This window comes from Zerene cesonia, chromosome 13, assembly GCF_012273895.1.
Source record: "Zerene cesonia ecotype Mississippi chromosome 13, Zerene_cesonia_1.1, whole genome shotgun sequence".
Lineage (NCBI taxonomy): Eukaryota > Metazoa > Arthropoda > Insecta > Lepidoptera > Pieridae > Zerene > Zerene cesonia.
In genome coordinates this window covers 1,402,449-1,423,937 of record NC_052114.1, presented here as the reverse complement: position 1 = coordinate 1,423,937, position 21,489 = coordinate 1,402,449, and the positions used below count along the sequence as shown (strand labels likewise).

General features: G+C 32.2%; 1 protein-coding gene across 2 annotated transcripts; it reads left to right on the top strand.

Moving 5' to 3' along the window:
• Nucleotides 1-4,195: 4,195 nt before the first annotated feature.
• LOC119831363 (elongation of very long chain fatty acids protein 7-like) lies at nucleotides 4,196-21,029 on the top strand. 2 transcript variants are annotated; one of them, XM_038354673.1, is made up of 7 exons: nucleotides 4,196-4,348; nucleotides 14,858-14,937; nucleotides 15,639-15,826; nucleotides 16,236-16,313; nucleotides 17,051-17,140; nucleotides 17,633-17,842; nucleotides 18,228-21,029. In XM_038354673.1, exons 2-7 carry the CDS (start codon nucleotides 14,883-14,885, stop codon nucleotides 18,624-18,626), a joined length of 1,020 nt encoding a protein of 339 aa, XP_038210601.1. In that variant the 5' UTR covers nucleotides 4,196-4,348; nucleotides 14,858-14,882; the 3' UTR covers nucleotides 18,627-21,029. The 2 variants fall into 2 exon arrangements, with proteins under 2 accessions (XP_038210601.1, XP_038210602.1); XM_038354674.1 differs by lacking the exon at nucleotides 4,196-4,348 and adding an exon at nucleotides 4,419-4,506.
• Nucleotides 21,030-21,489: the final 460 nt, after the last annotated feature.

The window sequence follows — 21,489 nt, the reverse complement described above, 5'->3', positions numbered from 1 at the left end:
CGATATTCCTACGGGATACGGATGGTTTTTCCACGAAAATGCGCGAATATTTATAGGAAAGTAATGTAACGTGATACTTGTGCAGAGTTTTAGACTTTAGAGAGAATAGGGCTTCGTAAGTGTCCTTTGTAGTGTAATGATGTATGACTTTTGTTAAGTTTTGTTTCGTTGTTCTAATTTTGTGTTATTACTATATTTTTTATATAATTTTTAAATCAATGTCCTTTCATATCGCTACGAAAAGTAAAACGCAGTCCTGTAATTATACTTTGGGTAATAATTATATTTTAATAGACTTCAAATTCAGATTGTCATATTTAAGAAATAAAATACTTTTTAACGTTTGTAACATTATAAAATATAATTAATTACATAACGTTAAAGGTAATCAGAGCGAGCGAGTAGCCTCACGGATTTAAAAAATTTTTTCTTATCATATTTGATTCGTTCAATCGAATAGATACATTATATGCACTACATAAATATAGGAAATTACATAAATTATTTGCTGCGTACGGTTTGTATAAAGCCTTGTTATTATTAAATCACAATATTATTATCTTATTCTGTAATTTAATCACGTTCTATGAGGTTTAAGTGATAGCAAATTGTAATAAATTTTTTTACTAAATTAAATTAATTAAATTATACCGACGTGACTTATTGTTCATTGATTAAAACGCAAAATCATTTATTGTTTAATATGTGTGTGATTTATGTGGTCAATGCCATTGTCTATAGAGTTAAGTTGTTGCCACCGTCGCTTCAGTACAACCGCTAGAATAATATCCGAGAATTACTTTTGATAGCTTTCAGCATATTTAACTAGTATAATTTAGAAACATACCAATAAAATACAGTGCACTTGTAATAGTCGACGATGGCAACATATTTAGTTCAATTTTTTACCCTTTTAATAATAAATTGGTGGCATTGTAAAGCCCGAAATTTCCTCAGTGGTTCCCTTTTCAACATACAAATACCATTATTCATACTCTTCTTTGAATCTTTGTTATATAATTGTGTGTTCGGTTTTTTTTTCACTCTTCGCTCAATTTTTAACATATTTTTTTATTTATTTAAACACACTTATAAAACTCATTAGTGTCATATTATTTTTTATTTAGATAAAACTCGAGTGGGCGATTGAAAAGTCGTCTTTATTTTAATTTAAATAGTTATTTATATACAAATAAACGTTTAGTGCATATACTTATTTTATTTTCTACCAAGTATCAACGAAGGATTTTTACAGAGTTCCCAATTTTTTAATGATTTTTAACTAATACAGCATTTTTTTTATCTAGAAACGTAAATAAATAAACCCTTCCGAATACAGAGGGGAGCTACGTTCATAAGCTTTGCGTTCGAGAACATTCCTAATCCAAACTTTAAAAAACTTATTAAATCTTTAAAAAATTAGCAAGATGATTGAAGAACTGATTATCTGTTCTCTAAAATAGATTGTTATGAAATTTTAATACCTGAGAATATCCGGGATTTCAATAATCACAGATAATATAATACTATACTAGTATACCTATACATAGTATGGATCATCAAAAATAGATGCCTTATTAGCGATAAAACACGAAGTTATAATTAAAAAGCAGCATGAATGGCCCTCGAGGTGTACAGATAAAAAATTTGGATGACAAAAGCGAAATTAAAACATGTGTACGTTGATTGAATATCCATTAGAATATAATATTATCGACGTGAAGGTTTTCATTGTTTCAGTTTTTTTTTGAAAATTCAATTTCAATTCAATAAATTCAAAGAAATGCATGTATTGTTTTAAAATAGTGCTTAATATTTTAGCAGTTAAATGTTTATAACTTTAAAAAGAAAAACTCACAGCTGCTGTGTCGTAGTGTATGGTCAATCCTGGTTATAGTTTAATCAATTAATTTGATTTATTTTACCTTAGTATATCCTATATGGTTACCATACTACTTCGGGTGCATTAGCATGGTTATCCTAGACTATGCGGTAGAGTACAATGTGTTCCCGCAGTCCCGTCTAAAGCAGCGCGGCGGAACACAGTGGGGTTTTAGTCGGCAGGAATCCGACATAACCCACGGCTCTTTTCCCGTGGGTATATTATGCAAGATTTCCCCACTTAAAAAAAAAGCTTATCTCAGACTCTTACTAACTCGAACCTCAAAGTGGCCTACTGGCCTAGTTCCGGGATTTCCACTGAGACTACTCACAGCACATTTTTTTCAGTAACGCTGCTACAAACCGTGGTTGCAATAGAATAACTCTATAGAAACTTAGTTTCTATTGAGCCATTCTATAAAGCGTGTACAAATTGTATACAGTATTTTTATGTTTGTACAAAATTATTGTACACTTAAATTAATGACTTGTAATTGACTTAATAATTTGATCGTTTTATTAATGATCCCGATTTAAATAAAATAATCAGCATGTTAACGGGGAGATTGCATACCGTATTTCCTATTGAAGATGTATCTGGGTATAATTTACACAAAATTTTTATATTCTTTTTGGATGTTTTATGAATGCGTTAGCGATATAGGTACAGGAGGAATGACTTTTTTTTAACCAAGACTATATTTGTTTTCAAAAATATAATAATGTTCTAAAATTAACTCAACGTTTACAATGAGCTATTGGATAAACGAACATCAACATACATATACGCTCTGGGCATGGTAAATTTAACCTAATGATAATTGAATAAGATATAAATAAATTATATATACGAGCATTTCGAAATCTTCAACGAATCATTGAAGACAATGGATTATGTTGATACACAAATGCTTAATTAATTACGTGTCCATTAATTATTTGGGTATATTTAAATGTACTTACATATATTTCACCAATTACCATAAATCAAACATCGTTATTTCTTTAAACTTACATCGTCATAACATTGATTAATATTTACCACTTTTACACAGGAGTGGTAGCAAGAAACTGTACAGCTGGTTTTAATCAATTTTTCATTTTGATCTTTCAATAATATCATAATAATGACGTCGAAGAAGTAAACTGTGGCGATTGAGGGACAAATAGCGTCTTGGAGACGTATAGAGTAATGGTGGCCACAGCCGCCACTAAGGAAAGGATAGACGACTGGAATCAAGGAATGGATGCGAATGCTTAAATATGTATAACTACTCTACCCTACCCTACTATGTAGTGAACCGTTCACAACGATGGCTACGCAGCAACGGGCAGTCGTTAACCCGTTTTAAGGAAAGAGAAGTCCTTCGACCTTAGTAGAATTCATAACTTAAGAACAATTTGCCTTACTCATAAGAAGTCAATAAGCGGCAACAATATTTGCCAAATAAATTAAGGTTATGGACATTATGGCTACTACTATTTATTTATTTATCACCAGCTGATCGTCCTAGTTCCATGTTGAAGCAATATTGATAAAAATCATGACTATTTTATGAATTTGTGTGCAGGATCCTACTGGTGCCACCTATGGCAAGAAAGGGGAAAAAAAATTATCACATAATTTGGGTTTATTGACATGTTGAGTCAGTTAACTATATGTTATTTCTAGTTTTACGCCCGTGACGTCGTCCAAATAGATATTCAAATGAAAGGTGGACAGTACCGGGGTTTTTCCCGCGTAGTTTCCCTGCCTAAATTTTCGGGAATTTCGGGATAGAAACTGTCCTAAGTACTTTCTCGGGTTATACTTAATATTTCATACTAAATTTCATGCAAGCTATTCAGTGGTTGAGAAGAAGAGACGGACAGACAGAGTTACTTCCACATTTATAATATTGATAGGAACAAATTTAATAGTGCTTTTGACAACTGTATTTTTAAATTATAAAATAATTTGCCTTTGTCATAAAAAACTAAAACAGAGTTCAATAAGGCCATGAATACATAAACAATCTATTTTCTCCCTAGAAACTATTTTCCGAATTAGCGAAACCAAATGTTATAATATAATAAACTACATATGAAACGTGCTCCATGATAAAACCAAAAAGTAACAGCCTAAAAGTGAAATAAATAAATAATTTTATACATAATTTTAATATTCTTCGCTTTTGAAATGCTTACAAAGGGGCCGGCTAAGGCTTCAATTGTAATCGATTATAATCTCATATAACTTTAAACAGCCCACGACACTCTGCCCTACATCTCCTTCCAATCAGTTCAAGCACTAAGGTCTTAGAAACACATTTCTAGGACCCTTTCTATAATTTTATTATACAATCTGGGACGGAACTGAAGTGAGTAACATCGCGTGCAATCGTATTTCATCGGTCGCCGGGTCGATATTGGCGCAGTGCTCACTTTAGCTTCAAAGTGTACGGTCAGAAAAGGATATATTTTAACGGTAAGTGTGTTTAAATAATCGTACATATATCTGTCGAAGTATTAGATATAAATACGTGCGCTGATAGAAGTCCGATTGTCGTTTTGGACCCGGGTTTTGTATCGCGTTGCGTTCGTGCTGTGATTTTTGTATTGTCAAAACATTCGTAATCGTAAGCTGTAAGTATTCGTTGTTTTTTAATGTAATCCATATTTAAATTTATTTTAGTAGTCTCATCTAAAATTATTTGCTTTCCTTTTTACATTTTTGTATGCGGTTTTTCATTCAACAGTTAGTTATGTCACATTAAGCTTATTATATCAATAAGTTATATCAATATGATTTACACCCTTAAAAAAATATGTGTATATTATATATATCAAGTGATACTATCATTTTTTTATTTAATCACAAAATAATTCATGTTTAAATATCGACTCAAGTCAAATTATATTTAAATAACTGAAAAGCTCTAAAAAATATAAATAAATTACAAGATAATCTTATTGCATCATAAATAAACATTTACATTTCTCATTACGATGTTTACACTTAAAATTGTATGTGTACAAACTGTCAATACACACTTTTCAATTGTTTAATTGCGTAATTTAATTTAGGTTAGAAGGCTACCTAATTATTTAAGTATTGACATACATAAACATTAATTAGGACTAAATAAGTGTGACACATTATCTTGCACAGCTTTGTACAAAACTTTAGTTTACGTAACACTCGGTTTGATCGTAGATTTTAGCTGAGTTCTTAATTTAAATATGTATATTTTTATTAAATGCCATTATCAAACATGATTATAGTATAACGTATTAATAAATAAAATATTCGAAATTTCAATTTCTTAATTTTAATTAACAAAAATATTCATTGTAAGTATAATGTTTGAAATCTTTTGTTTTGACAATATATATGGGTCAATATTATTTGTATAAATAAATTATTTTATTTTTTTAATATATTGAAATTTTATTTTATTTGCAATAAAATTTACCAAAATCATCCGTATAAAATTAATAGATGCTATAAATTGAATTAATAGAGATTTGATACATCAATTATTATTGACTATAATACTCGTATTGTCACGATCGCAATTAAATATACGGAATGTTAAATAATTTAATAAAAAGGGGATTTATTAATATTAATTCCCATTCAGATTATTAAATCAACAAACTTTTTAAATCATATCGTACATAAAATAATTTAAAAGAATAAATCGTAGTGCCCAAACAATAATTTTATATCGAATCTCTAATTTAATTCAAAATATAGGAGTAAATATCTTAAAGATTTCAAGCAATACAGATTTTTAAACTAATTCAAGTATTCTAATTATGACTGCTTTTTCCAAGGCACAATTTTTTGTTATGAAATTATACGACTAAAAGAAAGGTATTGTGATAATAAATTCGTATTAAGTAAAAATATTGTATGTAATGTATATACAATATTTTTATTATTTAATATATTTTTTTTTAATTTAAGGACATCAAAGATTAATTTTAATTGGATATTTAATTGCATCAACTATTATATTATATTATATAGCTTTTAATCCCAGTAGCTAGGGCAAATTAATCGCTTAAATACCAGTTGACCCCAAACGTTTTTCTACCCAGACAATCTTATTTCGGGCATGTTTTTTTTTTTGATATTATTTTGAAAGAGCAACTACAATGTTTCTTGCCGGCTCTTCTCTGTAGATACTGCCTTCCGAACCGGTGGTAAATGTTATAACTGTGTAATAGGACGATTCAAAAGTGCAAAAATTCTCAAACCTACAAAATACATAAAAAACATTAAATATAATAGCTGAAGCGGAGGAGTTTTGGTACAAACATTGTGCCAGGAAAAATTTATTAAAATAAATAAGAATACGTCCAGAATTCCAGCCCTAGTTAATTTGATAAGCAGGCTCTTTTTCATGACACCTATACTATGAGTTACTTGTTTTCGCACGTGTTAAATTCAGAGAAGTTTAGTAGACATTATTTTTTTTTTCATGTTATTATCGGCAATGGAGCTGGTGGGTCGCCTGATGGTAAGCGCTACACCGTCCATGAACATTTGGAGACGCATAAGGCTGACTTTAAATTGGGAAGGGATTAAGAAAGGATTGACTTAAGGAATAAAGGATAGGATTGGGAACGTAAGGAAAAGGATATGGGCCGCTCATATCCCCCAATCACCATATGAAACACACATGCTAATATTTCACGCCGGTTTTCTGTGGGGGTGTGGTACTTCCCCGGTGCGAACTGGACCAATTCGTGCCAAAATTTGCTCGACTCCCATATCCAAAATATACATATAAACCCTCCTCTAATTCTCCTATTTATTAAAAAAACATCAAAATCGTTTGCGTAGTTTTAAAGATTAAAGCATACGTAGGGACATAGGGACAGACAGAGAAAGCTGCTTTTGTTTTATACTATGTAGTGATAAGGATAAATATATAAATTACCTAAAAGGCTCATAGGACAGCATATTATATTTTGTACTGGTGCGATAAAAAAATATTTTTGAATGAACGTATAACAAGTGATTTAACGCAAAGGAACCCACTCGAACCCCAAATTAAACCCTCCTGTAGACATGTACTTCCGTGAAACATGAGTCATACTTAACAGCAAAATTACTGATAACAGATGAAGCATTTTGGAACATTTAACATTAGGAAGTTATTTATATATCTATTTATTTTTGATTTTGTTGTTTTACTGTTTTGTTTATTTTAGTGCTATAATCTTATTTGATATTATACTAGCTGCGCCCCGTAGTTTCACCCGCGTAAGTCCGTATATCGTAGGAATATCGGGATAAAAAGTTGCCTGTATGTTATTCCAGTTGTCTAACTGGTATCAATCGGTTCAGTAGTTTTTGCGTGAAAGAGCAACAAACACACACACACATCCTTTCAAATTTCGGATTTATAATAGGAGTAGAATTTGATAAATACGTAATTTTATACGTAGTTTGTTATATTTTTAAGCAAAGTGCCAAAAACGCAGTAGGTTCTCAATTAGACAGATTTTTTTGGTGCTTGGTTACTCGATATATCCGTAGGCTTTATTGCGGCTTAACCAATTTAGGTGATTTTTTTTGTGTTTAAATGAACTAGGAAGGGTGAGGAAAAGGAAAAGGAAATGAGCCTCCGGCTCCCCCACTCACCGTACGAAACACAATAGCATGCTATTATTTTAAGCTGGTTTTGTGGGGTGTGGTGCTTCCTCGATGCGAGCTGGCCCAATTCGTGTCAAAGCATGCTCGAATCCCCCACTAAAAATTAAAAAAAAAACAGGACGAAGGAAGAAAGAAGGAGATCTTAATTCTAAAATCACAATATTAGAAATAAAAATAAGCTTAGTACTAAGAACGAGACCCCTGAGTATATTAGCATATACATTGTTAACTTTAGCAAATTGGTTTTTGATCTTTATAAATTACGTAAGGCGGTGAGGTCAAGCAACTTCTTACACGCGACTGAAATCTGAAACATAAAGAAATTTTTATTATAATGTTGATATTGCTCGTTGAAAATAATTCTATCGAATAGTTCATTGGCCTACACAGTACAGACATTATAGTAGAAGTGTTATATTTGTCAGTATGTATATAATATATAGAATTCATAAAACGTCTTAAACGTTTCACGAGTCAGGTAAAAAATGAAAAGATTAAATCATACTGCATAATCCATAGTAATACTCGCGCTATTTACGTCAGGACTAGTAAACGACTTGTACATACATAGCTGGGTTAAATTTGAAGCGCTATTTTTACAAGAAATTAACTAAGTGGAGGCAATTCACGAGGTCAAGGTCTCGCAAACTCGATAGAATTCACTTAGAAAGCTGATCGCTTGCTGCAATGCGTCAAATCCTTCGCTACAGATTCACTGCATAGACATGAATTTTGAACCACTTTTATACAAATTTATTGAGACGAAGTGACTCTTACGTAACCTCGGACCGTGATGTATAATAAATGGACAATTCACTTAGTAGCCCCTGGGCAGCAGCAGGCCTTTCAAATTGACCTATGTAAGGTCTAAATCTAGAACTAATGGGAGACCAGTAGAGTACCTTTACGAAAAAACGATTACTCAGCAATCACGCCATATTTTTTAATTCTGTAAACGATATTATATTTTTTGATATATCGCCTTCCTTTTAGTTTTAAAAGAAAAAAAGAAGGTAGAAAAAGAATATTTATTCGACCAAGTCAAAAGTTCTAAGTCATGGTGACAAATATATTTCAAGAAATATACAAATCTTGAGAGTTCAAAGTCCAAGTTCCTAGGCTACAATAAAATGTTTGTTTTCTACAATTAAACAGTTTGACACTTCAGATCTTACAATAATATCACAAAAAACGGTCGGCCGTTGGGTCGTTTTTATGACGCGGCGATACGTCATAACAACTAGGGATGTCCTTCACGTTATCGAACACTAACTGTGCCCCGCGGTTTCACCCGCGTAAGTCCGTATCCCGTGGGAATATCTGGATAAAAAGTTGCCTATATGTTATTTCAGTTGTCTACTTACCAAATTCCATTGCAATCGGTTCAGTAGTATTTGCGTGATAGAGCAACAAACACACACATCCTTACAAACTTTCGCATTCATAATATTCGTAGGAAGTAGATTAGTAGAATAGGATTATCGACATGGTTTTCGTTGGAAATCTCATATTGTGAATAAAAATCAGTCTTTATTTATATTTGTAAGGTATTTAGCAAAGTGAATTAAAATACAATGAAATTCTAAATTTTTGTTTTATTTACAATTTTCAAAAATAATTTATTATATATGCTCAGCGGTTTTACCTTTACTTGTAACTAATTTTACATATTTGTAAGGTATTTAGTATAGTAAATAAAAAGACAACTTCATTCAAAATTTTGCTTTATTGACAATAAAAATTTACCACCTACGTTTCGCGGGTTGAACTGCCACTTATTGTATTTTTTTTCTTAATTTCGAAAATCCTGAGGCCGTGCCCCTGCCAGACACGCCAAGCTGCTGTTCTGTGAAACAAACCAAATATATTACACACATTTATATACTTTTTATCATGGGAGACATCACATTTCCAAAGAAATTGAGCATTTTATTTGACCACAGGAGCAAAGCCACGTGCTGCTAACTAAAACTCAAACGAAATTACTCATGACAGTATTAATTTGTCAGTGTTATTTTAGGGCGACGTCTATTTCAATACTCGGGGGGCTTGTATACGTCAATTGTATAATTACAGTTATGTTACGGTTATTTCTGTTTATAATTTCGTTGTGTGTACGAAAATACCCCCGTGTTTGTCAATAATTAATGAATCTTTCGTTCATATAATTACGAGAACGATTTGTTTATTGCTATAGTCCAAAAAGTTAATAATATTAGATTTCATCGCCCGTGGTATATATATAGTCTTATATATAGCCTTCCTCAATAAATGGTCTATTAAACACTGAAAGAATTTTTCAAATCGGACCAGTAGTTTATAAGATTAGTGCGTTCAAACAAACAAACTATTCAGCTTTATAATATTAGTATAGATAACATGTCTTGAGTGACGCTAAAACAGGAATATATAAAGCTGTATAATGTTTCTTTATATACCTGAAGATAGTGTTCCGTAATCGCTAGTTGTTTGTATTACAATTAAAATTATAAATAGAATAAAAGTCTACATTTACTTTATAATTGAAAGAAGGGCTTTTTCTGTAAATTAACTGTACATTTTATATCATAACTATTTTGCAACAAATTTTTGTTTTATTTATAATTAATATTCGAATGATATGAATCTAAGTGTAAGAAATATATTGCAGTTTTTTAAAAAATAAATCATAAACTATTATGATAAAGATTAAAGGGTTTTGGTATTTATTCTACGATAAAAGATTAGTAAGAACGTACCTCCATCGGGGTACGTTCGTACAGTAGGTGAGGTACTTTCATATACTGTATATAGTGTAATGTGTCTAAGCAGATACATACTGGGTGATTAAAAAGTCTCTTCATGTCGTCAAATTTTAAAAATAATCATAAATATACTCACTTATCAAAGAACTTACTTACTAAAGATATTCGACTTCACTCACAAGTCGATAAAAAGCTTTTTATAAAAATTACAAAAAATTGAAATCTTTTATTTAGTGGAAATCCTTTAGTTCATGTACATTTCTAAGCTAAATGAAATCCTAACAATGTGCACTATAATAGATGAAACGAAAATAATACAAACAGTCTTATACAGTTTAGTAGAGCCACAATGTCTAGATAATTTTATATCCACGTTGGACATCGTTAATACGATAGGACATACCAAGACAATGAGGACGGATTAGGTTTTGACGAGGCGTTGGAGCCCACGCGATTTTTAAATCATTGCTTTGTAGTCAAGCTATTTGAAGCAGCTAATATACATATTAAATAGTGGATTTATCAGACAGAATACACATTCAGCAGCACGAATTGGGCCAGCTCGCACCGGTGAAGTATCACACCCCCATAGAAAATTGGCGTGAAATAATAGGTTGCTATTGTGTTTCGTACAGTGAGTGGGGGAGACGGAAGCCCGTTTCCTTTTCCTGACCCTTTCCAGTCCATTACTTCTTTCGAGTCAACAATATTTTCCTTATCTCTTATCCCTTAAAGGCGGCCTATTCGAATATTCACGGGCGGTGGTGATCGCTTACCATCAGGCGAACCACCAGCTCAATTGCTCGATATGACATAAAAAAAGACTGGAGTATATGAGAAATGGCAAAATTTTGAGTTCACTTGCGGCAGGATTTATAATTGTGAAATATATGATAATTTAGACATACGATTTTGACGGCAGTAGGTAGTCCACGGAAAACAGTAGGGTCTGCAGCTGTTGATAACCATCCTCAATGATACACTTTTGTATAAGTTATCAGGCCATAAGATATGATCGATATAGTAAATGTTATAACTGTGTAATATGACGATTCAAAAGCGCTTCTATAAGAAGTCTAGTTGAATAAATACATATTTGAGTTTGAGTTTTGAGTTTGACGTAATTTGGCTGGCAAGCGGACCATTACGGATACGAGTCGACGAAACAAAAAGTCCTATGCACTTCATAGAAGCCTAGCCTCAAACTCATAAAATATGAATACTATTGTTTTTTAAAATATTATGATATCACACATAACAAACATATATTTGACAATTTCACAGTACATAAATACTCAAAACCTTCCGGCACAATAAATGTTATATTCAAAAAAGGAACTATCACTAAGGAATCGAAAACGCATCCTCTGGCGCAATAATAGTCTCTGCGTTATTTTATATGTGTCACTAGTTTTCCTAGTCACTGTGATTTTGTAACGCACATGAATACAATATGCATTGACCGGATTCAGTTCAAAGCGTTTCGACCTACAGTCCATCACTTGACATACAAATTGTTGATGTACTGAGAGCCGGTGGACGATAACTCATTCGTTATGTATTTATTACTTGACTTTTATACTATCTCATTTTTTCGAGTTATATACTATGTAAATTCTTATATAAGATTATTGTGATATTAGAAGAACTCACGTTTTAATTTATTGGTATGAATTTATTTTAAGAAAATTCTTAATTATTTAATTTTTTTATTTATTTTTTTCAGTAAGATAATTTTTCATGATTAATTTTATTCATCAATACTTTGTACACACTTTCGTAATGTAAAACATAAAAAAATTCCAAGTCTTCCCGTAAAAAAGGAAAAACAACTGCTTGCAATAAAAAAAAAAAAAAACATGTAAATAATTTTATAATTATCTGTTCACCGTTTATACCAATATCTAATTAAACCAAATCCTTTTCACTATTCGTGTCAGTAACACTCATACAATATTACCGATACATACCTATAATAATACAGTAGCACACTTATGAGATGCTCATTAGTAAAGGTGCCTGATGCCGATGACATGTATATTATATTCATATAATAAACGTCATCAAGAACAATACACCGGCTCCTACGCTATGACTACTTGATTTTGTTAGAAAGCTGTTGATGCGAAATAAATCGATACACGAGAAGCTTTCTTAGTGACAATTGATGTGCGTAACGGGCATGCATTCAATAGCATAAAACCGGGAAATGTGTTAAAGACCCTTAACGATATTTACTTAAAGGTAATATTTATGTAGTGATTTTCCTTAACGTTTAAAGTATATAAGCGCTTGATATACCGTTTTCGAACTTTTTGATGTTATAATATAGAATAGACGTTTCGGTTTCCTTCACCGTTTCGAGCAGTGTGGATGTTCTACATCACCACTACTCGTAGAGATAAATTGAAAAACTAATATATTTATTATTGAACCCGTGACTTTTACTATTTAAGCCCGCGATACTCACCACTCAGCCATTTATTTAGTATGTTATTTTTAGTCAAGTCGAACACGCTTCGGCACTAGTGTCGTGAAATGGTAGAATGCTTCTGTGTTCCGTACAGTGAGTAAGCCGGAGGCCCGTTTCCTTTTCCTCTCCCTTCCCAATCCATTCCTTATATTCTATTGTCAATCCTTCCTTATAACTTACCCCCATAAAGGCAGGCAGCGTATTTGTACTATCGCTGCGAATGTTCATGGCTTGTGATGATCGCTTACCATTAGGCGAACTACCTTAGTTGCCCACTATAACAAAAAGAACAGAAAATATGACGTGTATACCCAGACAGCAGTTATAAAATGCTATTTACTCATTTGTTCCGATTCGCGTAGTTAACAGCGAGCGTGGGTTAGCAGACCGTCTGACCGTCTGGCATACTCATATTGTTGAGATTCATCGCAATCATATTCCCATTTAGATGTTAAGGTATTTATGTGAAGAACTTGATTTATAGGTACTGGGTACTGTACTGGGCAGATTTATAAAACAACTAACATTTCTTTTGTGTTTCGTACGGTAAGTGGGGGAGCCGGAGGCCCATATCCTTTTCCTTGCCCTTCCCAGTCCTTGCCTTTATCCCTCTCATCAATCCATTCCTAATCCCTTCCCAAATAAAGACAGCAATCCATTTGTAGAGGCGAAAGGTCTGCAATTAACCTTACTCCTCTCCAAATGTTTCTGGGCGATGGTAACGCTTACCATCAGGCGGCCCACCAGCTCCATTGCCGACTATGACTTAAAAAAACAGCGACTTCACGTGATCAAAGAGAAAGATAGACTCGTGGTTCTCCTGTCTTATTCCCATTTCTTTTGTCAGGTAACAAACTATTTTTATATCCAAATTTCATTAAAACAAATTAAGTTTATTAGGCGTAAAGCTGACACAGACAGACACAGTTAGTTACTTTGACATTTATAATATTATTTGTAATATTTTGCCTTACATATTTTTAAAATATATTTTATTATTTATTTGGTTGTTGTTTATCACGTAACACGTGTGGTCAATAACAAATATAATATTTATTCATCAAAACATGAATCGCCAATGTGTTGCTAAACGTAAAACTCGAGAACGGCTCGACCAATTCAATTTTTTTTACGTTTTTTTTTTTGTTAAAGTTCTTTAGATGGTATAGAGAGGAAACGTACCACGGGTGAGGCCGGGGCGGACCACTAGTTTACTATAAATACATAAAAACGTACCTCGATAGCAAGTAATAATGAAATATTATTAGATTTAGACGAATACGCGTTGGGATTTTCTAGTCGCAGAATTCAATTTGTGAGAATTTTATTGGCTTCCGGCCTTTAGGTCATAGTACATTCCGGCCTTGTATTACCGTATTATTTTAAGCCAATCTGCATTTATAGATATAATGGGAAATGTTAGTGTCGATTATGTACATGGTGTTCTATTTATATTCCTTATAATTATGACAAATTTATTTATGCATATATCAGAGTTCCAGAAGTGGTTCTGTTTCATAATATATTTGAATTGAGAATGAACTTCAACAGAAATTTCTAGAGATACAAGATAACAATAATTTTGGAAAGTGATCGCTTTGACAGACGTTCTGTCATATCAGAAAAGTTAAATGTGGTTGTAATTTTTTTTTATTGCTGTTTTTCTAATATCTATGTAATTGTATATATTTTATTCCTGACAAGGAAATTCTTCAAAGCAAATCTTTGTTTCTATTAAAATTGATGAAAATGTATAAAAAGTGTTGCGAAAAAACTTTAACTCCAGGCTAAAGCTAGTACTTAGTAAACTAAATCGCCTTGACATTATTAGAACATCTATCATTTAAATGAACCTGGGAGGCCCTAATTTTCCAATAAAAAAAAAGAATTGTAAAAATTGGTTCACCTAGTAAAACGTTACGAGGTAAAAAACACAAAAATGCGATCGAATTAATCTCATCCTTTTTGAAGTCGGTTGGAAGTAATAATACTGGCCGCAAATTGTCGTTACATTGACACATGAAAAAAATCATAACTTTCAAAATAAATTATGTACCTGAGGGATAGTGCACGGATTCAACAAAACTAATTGGTTTATTATAATTACAGGATTACAGACAGAACCTGATCCACAATGAGCTACTTAGACAAAATCGATAGATATTTGGACTCGTTGAAGGTCGGCAAAAGTGAGTATTTGGGTCATTTCATCAAGGATTTTCTTGGGATTTTTCGAAATACGTTTATTCAGCGTGGTTCGATTTTATGCTCTTTTTGCTCTTTTACACTGATAAAATTGGATTGACTTTAAAGTACAAAGAGTCAGGACCAATAATACAGTAAAATTAAATTTGTTTATTTCATGAAAAGTCTTAAAACACTTACCTAATCAAACTTGCTGCAAGTCGTTAATAACATAGATGTCTATTTAGGACGTAGTTACGATACAGTTCACTAGATGGCGTGGATATAAATGTTACCTTTAGAGAAAATTACGATAGATAACATTACCACTATTTATTTTATCCTCACAATAAATAACTAATTGCGTCATAGTGAATTAAGTGATTGTTAACAATAATTGTATAAAATGTAGCCCAATAAGTAACGGGCTAAGAACATGTTAACACTTGTACTCTTTGTACTAACATTCTAGAAAAAGTAAAATCTAAGAAAACAGTTAGAGTACACACAAAAAATTACTAGTAAGATGAGGATTGAACTTCCCATTTAATGTACCATTCGTATACAAACATACTATGTAAAGTCTTGTAGCAATTGTTTATTAGAATTAACAGTTTATTCAATATATAAGAGATAAAACAATTTGGCTATCAATTCCTTCCTGTGTTTCTGTATGTAGTTTATTTAAAACATTACACGTTTTCAGGTGCCATAGTGGACTCGTGGTTCTTGATGTCTAGTCCAATACCATTACTGGCGGTGGTGGTGTCATACCTTTTCTTCTTAAAAATAGGACCTCGGCTGATGAAGAATCGTCCCCCCCTACAGATAACAAAGCTGGTCAGCTATTATAACGCCGCTCAAGTGGTATTAGCTGCTATGATATGTATCAAGGTTGGTTTATGATGTTAAATGTAATGAAACCTTAACAATAATACTATGAATATAGAACTTTGCCGTTGTAAAACGTACTCTATATTTATTTCTATCAAAAACTGCCCTCAAATTGCCAGACATAGACCAAATTTTAATGGAACTGCATGGCAGAGATCCGATTTTAATGGGTTCTGAGGTAACAACATCAAAAATCGCATTTCCTCCTTTTTATAAATTTGGTTAAAAAGCAAAATATATCCGACTGCTAAATATTATTTATTGTGTTGTATTTACTTGGAGTTGCTTATCTCAGGATAAAAAAAGGTTGACTGATTTTTTTGTTGCTCTATATGTCTGAACTAAAATTAAATTACTAGTGTAGTGCATATAGTGCAATCTTTTTATCATTAACCTTTTTTAATTTCAGGTTTTCAAGTTAAATATTTTTAGAGATGGAATAATTTATGCAGGGTGCCGCTATCCGTCCAATACGCAAAATCCTTTGGTATGTTTGGATTTATTATGAACTAAATACAGTTTAAATAGAACTTACAACGGTATGAGTTGCTTTTATTTGGGAGTATACGTAAGGAAATTATAAATCCCAACTATCCTAATCAAGATAATGCGATAACCTCATGACATGATTGAATTATCATCGTTCTTTGATAAGTCTTCAAAGTTTGCATTAAAGCTGTCCCTTTAATGTACGCTGGAATTGGGTCTAAAGGAGACGTAGACACATATAAACATACAAGTGAAACTAATAAACGCGTGTTCCTATTATTGTACTTCAATACAAGATTTATTTACAAACTTTTAAAGAAAGATGACACCTACGAATTTATTAAAATTATAGGAGGAAATATAAGGTATATCAATAATCACGTCATGTATGCAAAATAATAAAATATACAAATATTATTAAGCTGAAGAGTTTGTTTGTTTGTTTGAACGCACTAATCTCAGGAACTACTGGTCCGATTTGAAAAAATCTTTCAGTGTTAGATAGCCTATTTATTGAGAAAGGCTATAGGCTATATATGTACCTCGGGCGAAGCCGGGGCGGACCGCTAGCCATCAATAAAACTAAAACTCTAAATGTCATATGACGCTACTGGTGAAGTTCTTCAAAGTAACTGGATTTACTTTGATGAGGCATCATAATAAATAAAATTATGCCGTTATAAGCACCTTAAATATGTCTCTAACAATAACACTATGAATTTAATTATATTTCAGTTACTCGATCTGGGCTGGTGGTATTTCTTTGCTAAATTCACTGAACTTTTGGATACGGTATTTTTTGTTCTGAGAAAGAAAGACAAGCAGGTATCTATTATCTATTTTTGTTTTCTATGGCTTTTAAAGTTTATGCAGACTCCGTTTACTATTTATAAAAGCAAAATATCTGATGCCGTTGCTAACAATATGATAGAATTGTATTTAGCTAACTTTGCCTCATGTCTTGACCTAAGACACATAAAACCGAAAGAGTAGAGGAAATTCCATTACTGATGCGGGATCACGGTTGACCGAGAGGTTAGACGTTGGTTCAGTGAAATGACGCGATTCAAATCCCGCCTCGTGTTCATTTTTTTTCTATTCTTTAAAATTTCTCAATATTGTTTCAGTACAATTCTAATGAAAATAGGAAAGCAATTAAGATCTTACATTTACTCATACTACACGGCAGTCACACTATTTTTTGGTTGTTTGCATGTTCGTCTGTCAATGACGCTGAAACAAATTTTGATGAAATTTGGCCCGGGTGGAGCCGGGCCAAGCGTCTAGTATATCATAAATTTAGTGTTACATTTTCAGCTGACATTCCTTCACGTCTATCATCACGTGATCATGGCCCTGTACTCTTGGAGTTATTTGAAGTTTGCGGCCGGTGGTGAAGGCGCTATACTGGCCCTTCTGAACTCCGCCGTCCACGTTGTCATGTATACTTACTATCTCATGTCCGGATTGGGGCCAAAATTCCAGAAGTATCTTTGGTGGAAGAAGTACGTCACGAAAATGCAGTTGGTGAGTAAATGTTACTGTATTTTGTATTGAGTTTTCACAATTTTCTCATTTATCTGGAAATAAGAATAAAAATTTTGGTATGAAGCAGTAGGTAGGTACTATTATATCTGTCAAATGAGTTGTTTCTCAAACAATGACTTAAGTTTTCATTGCTTTTCATACTATTCCTTAATTTTGATTGAATTAATTATAAAGAGGAAACGTTTGTGTTTTTGTATTTATGTTTATTTCACTTCACCCTTAGACAGCTGCACGTAATTATATATAAGTTAATAAAAAATATAATACCTATTCTTTTGCAAACTCGAAATTATTAATGTTATATTTTTGAAGCTAATATTTATAATTTTCTTTGTTTGTTTTATATTGTTCTATTCCATTGCAGATCCAATTTATGTTAATGCTCACCTACTGTGCGTGGACATATTATTCGCCAAGATGTCAGTACGCAACCGGTTTTACTTTCTTCATATCCTCAAATGTTGTCATATTCCTGGTACTCTTTTTGAATTTCTACACAAAGAGCTACAAGGGTAGAAGTGATGCAAAAAAGCAAAGAATCGAATGTGCCAAAGCTCAGAATGGCTCGAACGACCATTTGAATTTGAACGGCAATAATATATGTGATAATAATGAGAATGGTTTTTGTCGGTCTAATGGTAAAATGAATCTAAGAGTGCCTTACGAAAGTGTAAACGGAGATAATAAAAATGGAAAGTTGGTATCGAGAAGATTGAACAAAGAAGTGGATGGACCAGATTTTAACTATGGTGCTAAGAAATGATTTGACAGCTTCGAATTTTGGGGGATACTATAAATGCTACTAGTTGGCACCAGTATTAAAGTACGGAGTGCATGTATCGTTTTCTGGAAGATATTTTCAACTAAAGATGTATTTGTTTTTATAACTTATGATTAATTATAATAATAAACAAGCTCTCAAGCCACGCATTTCCCAAGTTTGAGGAAATTAAAACAATTGTAAAAATTTGACGTAGATGGTAGAACGAAATGGTATTTGGGTGTGCCAACTAGTAACATTGGTATAGCCTCGGCATCTTCTGAGACTGATGTATGTGATGATAATAATGTGGAATATGAACGTTTTACCTTCGAGAGTCACGGCGTTATTTCTATGTAAATATAGGTAGATGCGACTGCCTCTGTCGGGTTAGTTAATAGATCAGCCATTAAATATTTTGTCACACTTCGTGTTAAGGTTTACTAATATATTATATTTGGGTACTTGTGCCTGTTTATTACATTTAAGTACTTAAGATGAAGATGTTAAAGTGCGTTATTGTTAAACATATCGATGTTTTAAATGTTTTCGATTTCTTTATGTGATGTAAATACACGCCAATAACAGTCTTATGCAAATGGCAATAATAATATGTTTGACGTATGAATTTCAATTACTGAAAATCTCTGCGGCATTGCAACATTTTAATAAGTCAGGATTTTGGTTGATTCAATTTCAACACTCTCTCTTATAGTAATAGGTGTATTAATATTGCACGCTAAGACACAGTTTAAGGCTGTAGCAAATGGCAGCATTCATACTGACTGTAGTGAAATGTCTAATCTACGAAGTGAGACAATAAGAGCTGATTTTCTGAGATATCTTATGAATGTATTGGTTTCTTCTTCATAAATATTTTTTTTTGCTTTATCTGTAATCTGAATGGTACATAAATGTGCGCGGCAAAAGAGTTTAATAGCGTAAGGTCTATCTTGAAATATTTTCGATCCAAGCCTAGCTTGAATTTGCCTTTGTAATATTACCTTATTAATAAGTCCCATACCGAACTGGGTTCTTTAAGATTTGCTTAACTATATTTATGGTGTAGTTAAATATAATTTAAGCGTCCAAATGGTGTATGGCATGTTATTATTAGAATTGCATTAGAACGATATCAGAATATGGGGGCAAACTGTTACAAAATTACGATAGTTTGTTTAGGTAAATGCACTTGCTGTTTATATGATTTTTACTTTGTCAATATGTGCATAAAAACCGCTATATAAAAGGGAAGCTCAGTATAGGTGTAGCTGACGGAGTACTGTAGTTGACTTCTGCTCCAGCTAGGGGAAAAAAGGAACTCAAGTGAAATGTATACTAATATATGTGCATAAAAGACGGAATGTTTGGCTCGAACAATGCATGATAGAACTAGCTGTCGGCCCGTCGCTTCGCCCGCGTGGTCAAAGGAAATTCCAATGGGAATGAGATGTAACACCGCAAAAAATAGTAGCCTATGTCACTGTCTATTACAATCTACAGTCCAAACTGTTGTCTCATAAAAGAAAGACGGACAATCCCACTTTCCCATTTATAATATTAGTTTCTTAAAATACAAACTTATAATTAATCATTTTTTGCAATAAAAAAAATGTATTTTGCCCCAATTCTGATAGCGTTATTACATTGATAAGCGTAGAAAGCCATACCTTAAGATTGTTTTGCTTTTAAATAAGTGTTCGTTTGAGTAATATTGGTTCTCAATTCTTCCTTCACTTGTAAAATTCTATGATTAACTATTCAAATTCCGGCCAAAAGCTTCAGATATTATTAAAGTAAGTAAAAATGTATAAGCAATAGTTTATTATATTCTAAAATAAGCAAACTCGAAACAAACCCCATCTGTAAATTTAATTACATGGAGTGAAACACTTTTTATATAATAAACATCATCATATCTCTCATTACAACACTATGTGGATAGATAGTACATTTATTTCGACTTCAAACTTCATTATATAACAGTACATATGAATACAGATTCATTTCAGCCATAAGCCATAAGCATAAGTCTTTAAAGAAATCGGACGGTTCTAAATGACGAATTTGTATTTTTCATTGTTTAGCGTTTGTATTTCTGAGCTTTATCAGTTTCATTTTGTTCACTCACATCACTTATGAATCATTCGCTAGTTTTCCTGTCTAGATTTTATAATAGAGTAAGATCCCAGAGCCGTAAGACACAACTTATTTTCTAAAGCATGTAAATTTCGGTTCACAGTAGTATCTTGTGTACTCTTTAATACCTGAATGTTTGTGGAGCTTGCCCGGTGACACCTGCGCAGGTACCGGGTGAGAAAGGTGACTAAAAATCAGAGTTACTTAACTTAAATTTATATGACTGATTTTTATAAATGTTTTATAGAATATTATTCTAAAGTCATATAAAAAAAATCAGACGCTTTCCATGGGCCAAAACTTTTATCAGACGCTTTAAAGCTCTAAGAATAAATATATGAACTTAATTTATTTTTAAATGTCTTATTTTTTTATATTTTTTTTAAATAACTATTAAAATGTTATATTTAATCAGTCAGACCAATTGCAATGACCAAACGACACTTAAATACAAAAATTAATGAAAAGAATCTTCTATGGCATTTGAGTGTGTTGATGAATCCTCTTAAGATATTTTACTTTGAAACGCATGCGCAGTGTTCATACCCATGGTTGAGTAATTGTTGTGTTTAGATGAGGTTTGGTCATTGCAATTTGCAATGTCTGACTGATTAAATATAACATTTTAATAGTTATTTAAAAAAAAAATATAAAAAAATAAGACATTTAAAAATAAATTAAGTTCATATATTTATTCTTAGAGCTTTAAAGCGTCTGATAAAAGTTT

What these genes read in the sequence shown, in the direction of transcription:
- LOC119831363 (XM_038354673.1), top strand. Translation starts at nt 14,883, where the DNA reads ATGAGCTACTTAGACAAAATCGATAGATATTTGGACTCGTTGAAGGTC. An exon ending in CCAATACGCAAAATCCTTTG is followed by an intron (nt 16,314 to 17,050) that starts GTATGTTTGGAT and finishes ATTATATTTCAG; the next exon opens with TTACTCGATCTGGGCTGGTG. An exon ending in TGAGAAAGAAAGACAAGCAG is followed by an intron (nt 17,141 to 17,632) that starts GTATCTATTATC and finishes TTACATTTTCAG; the next exon opens with CTGACATTCCTTCACGTCTA.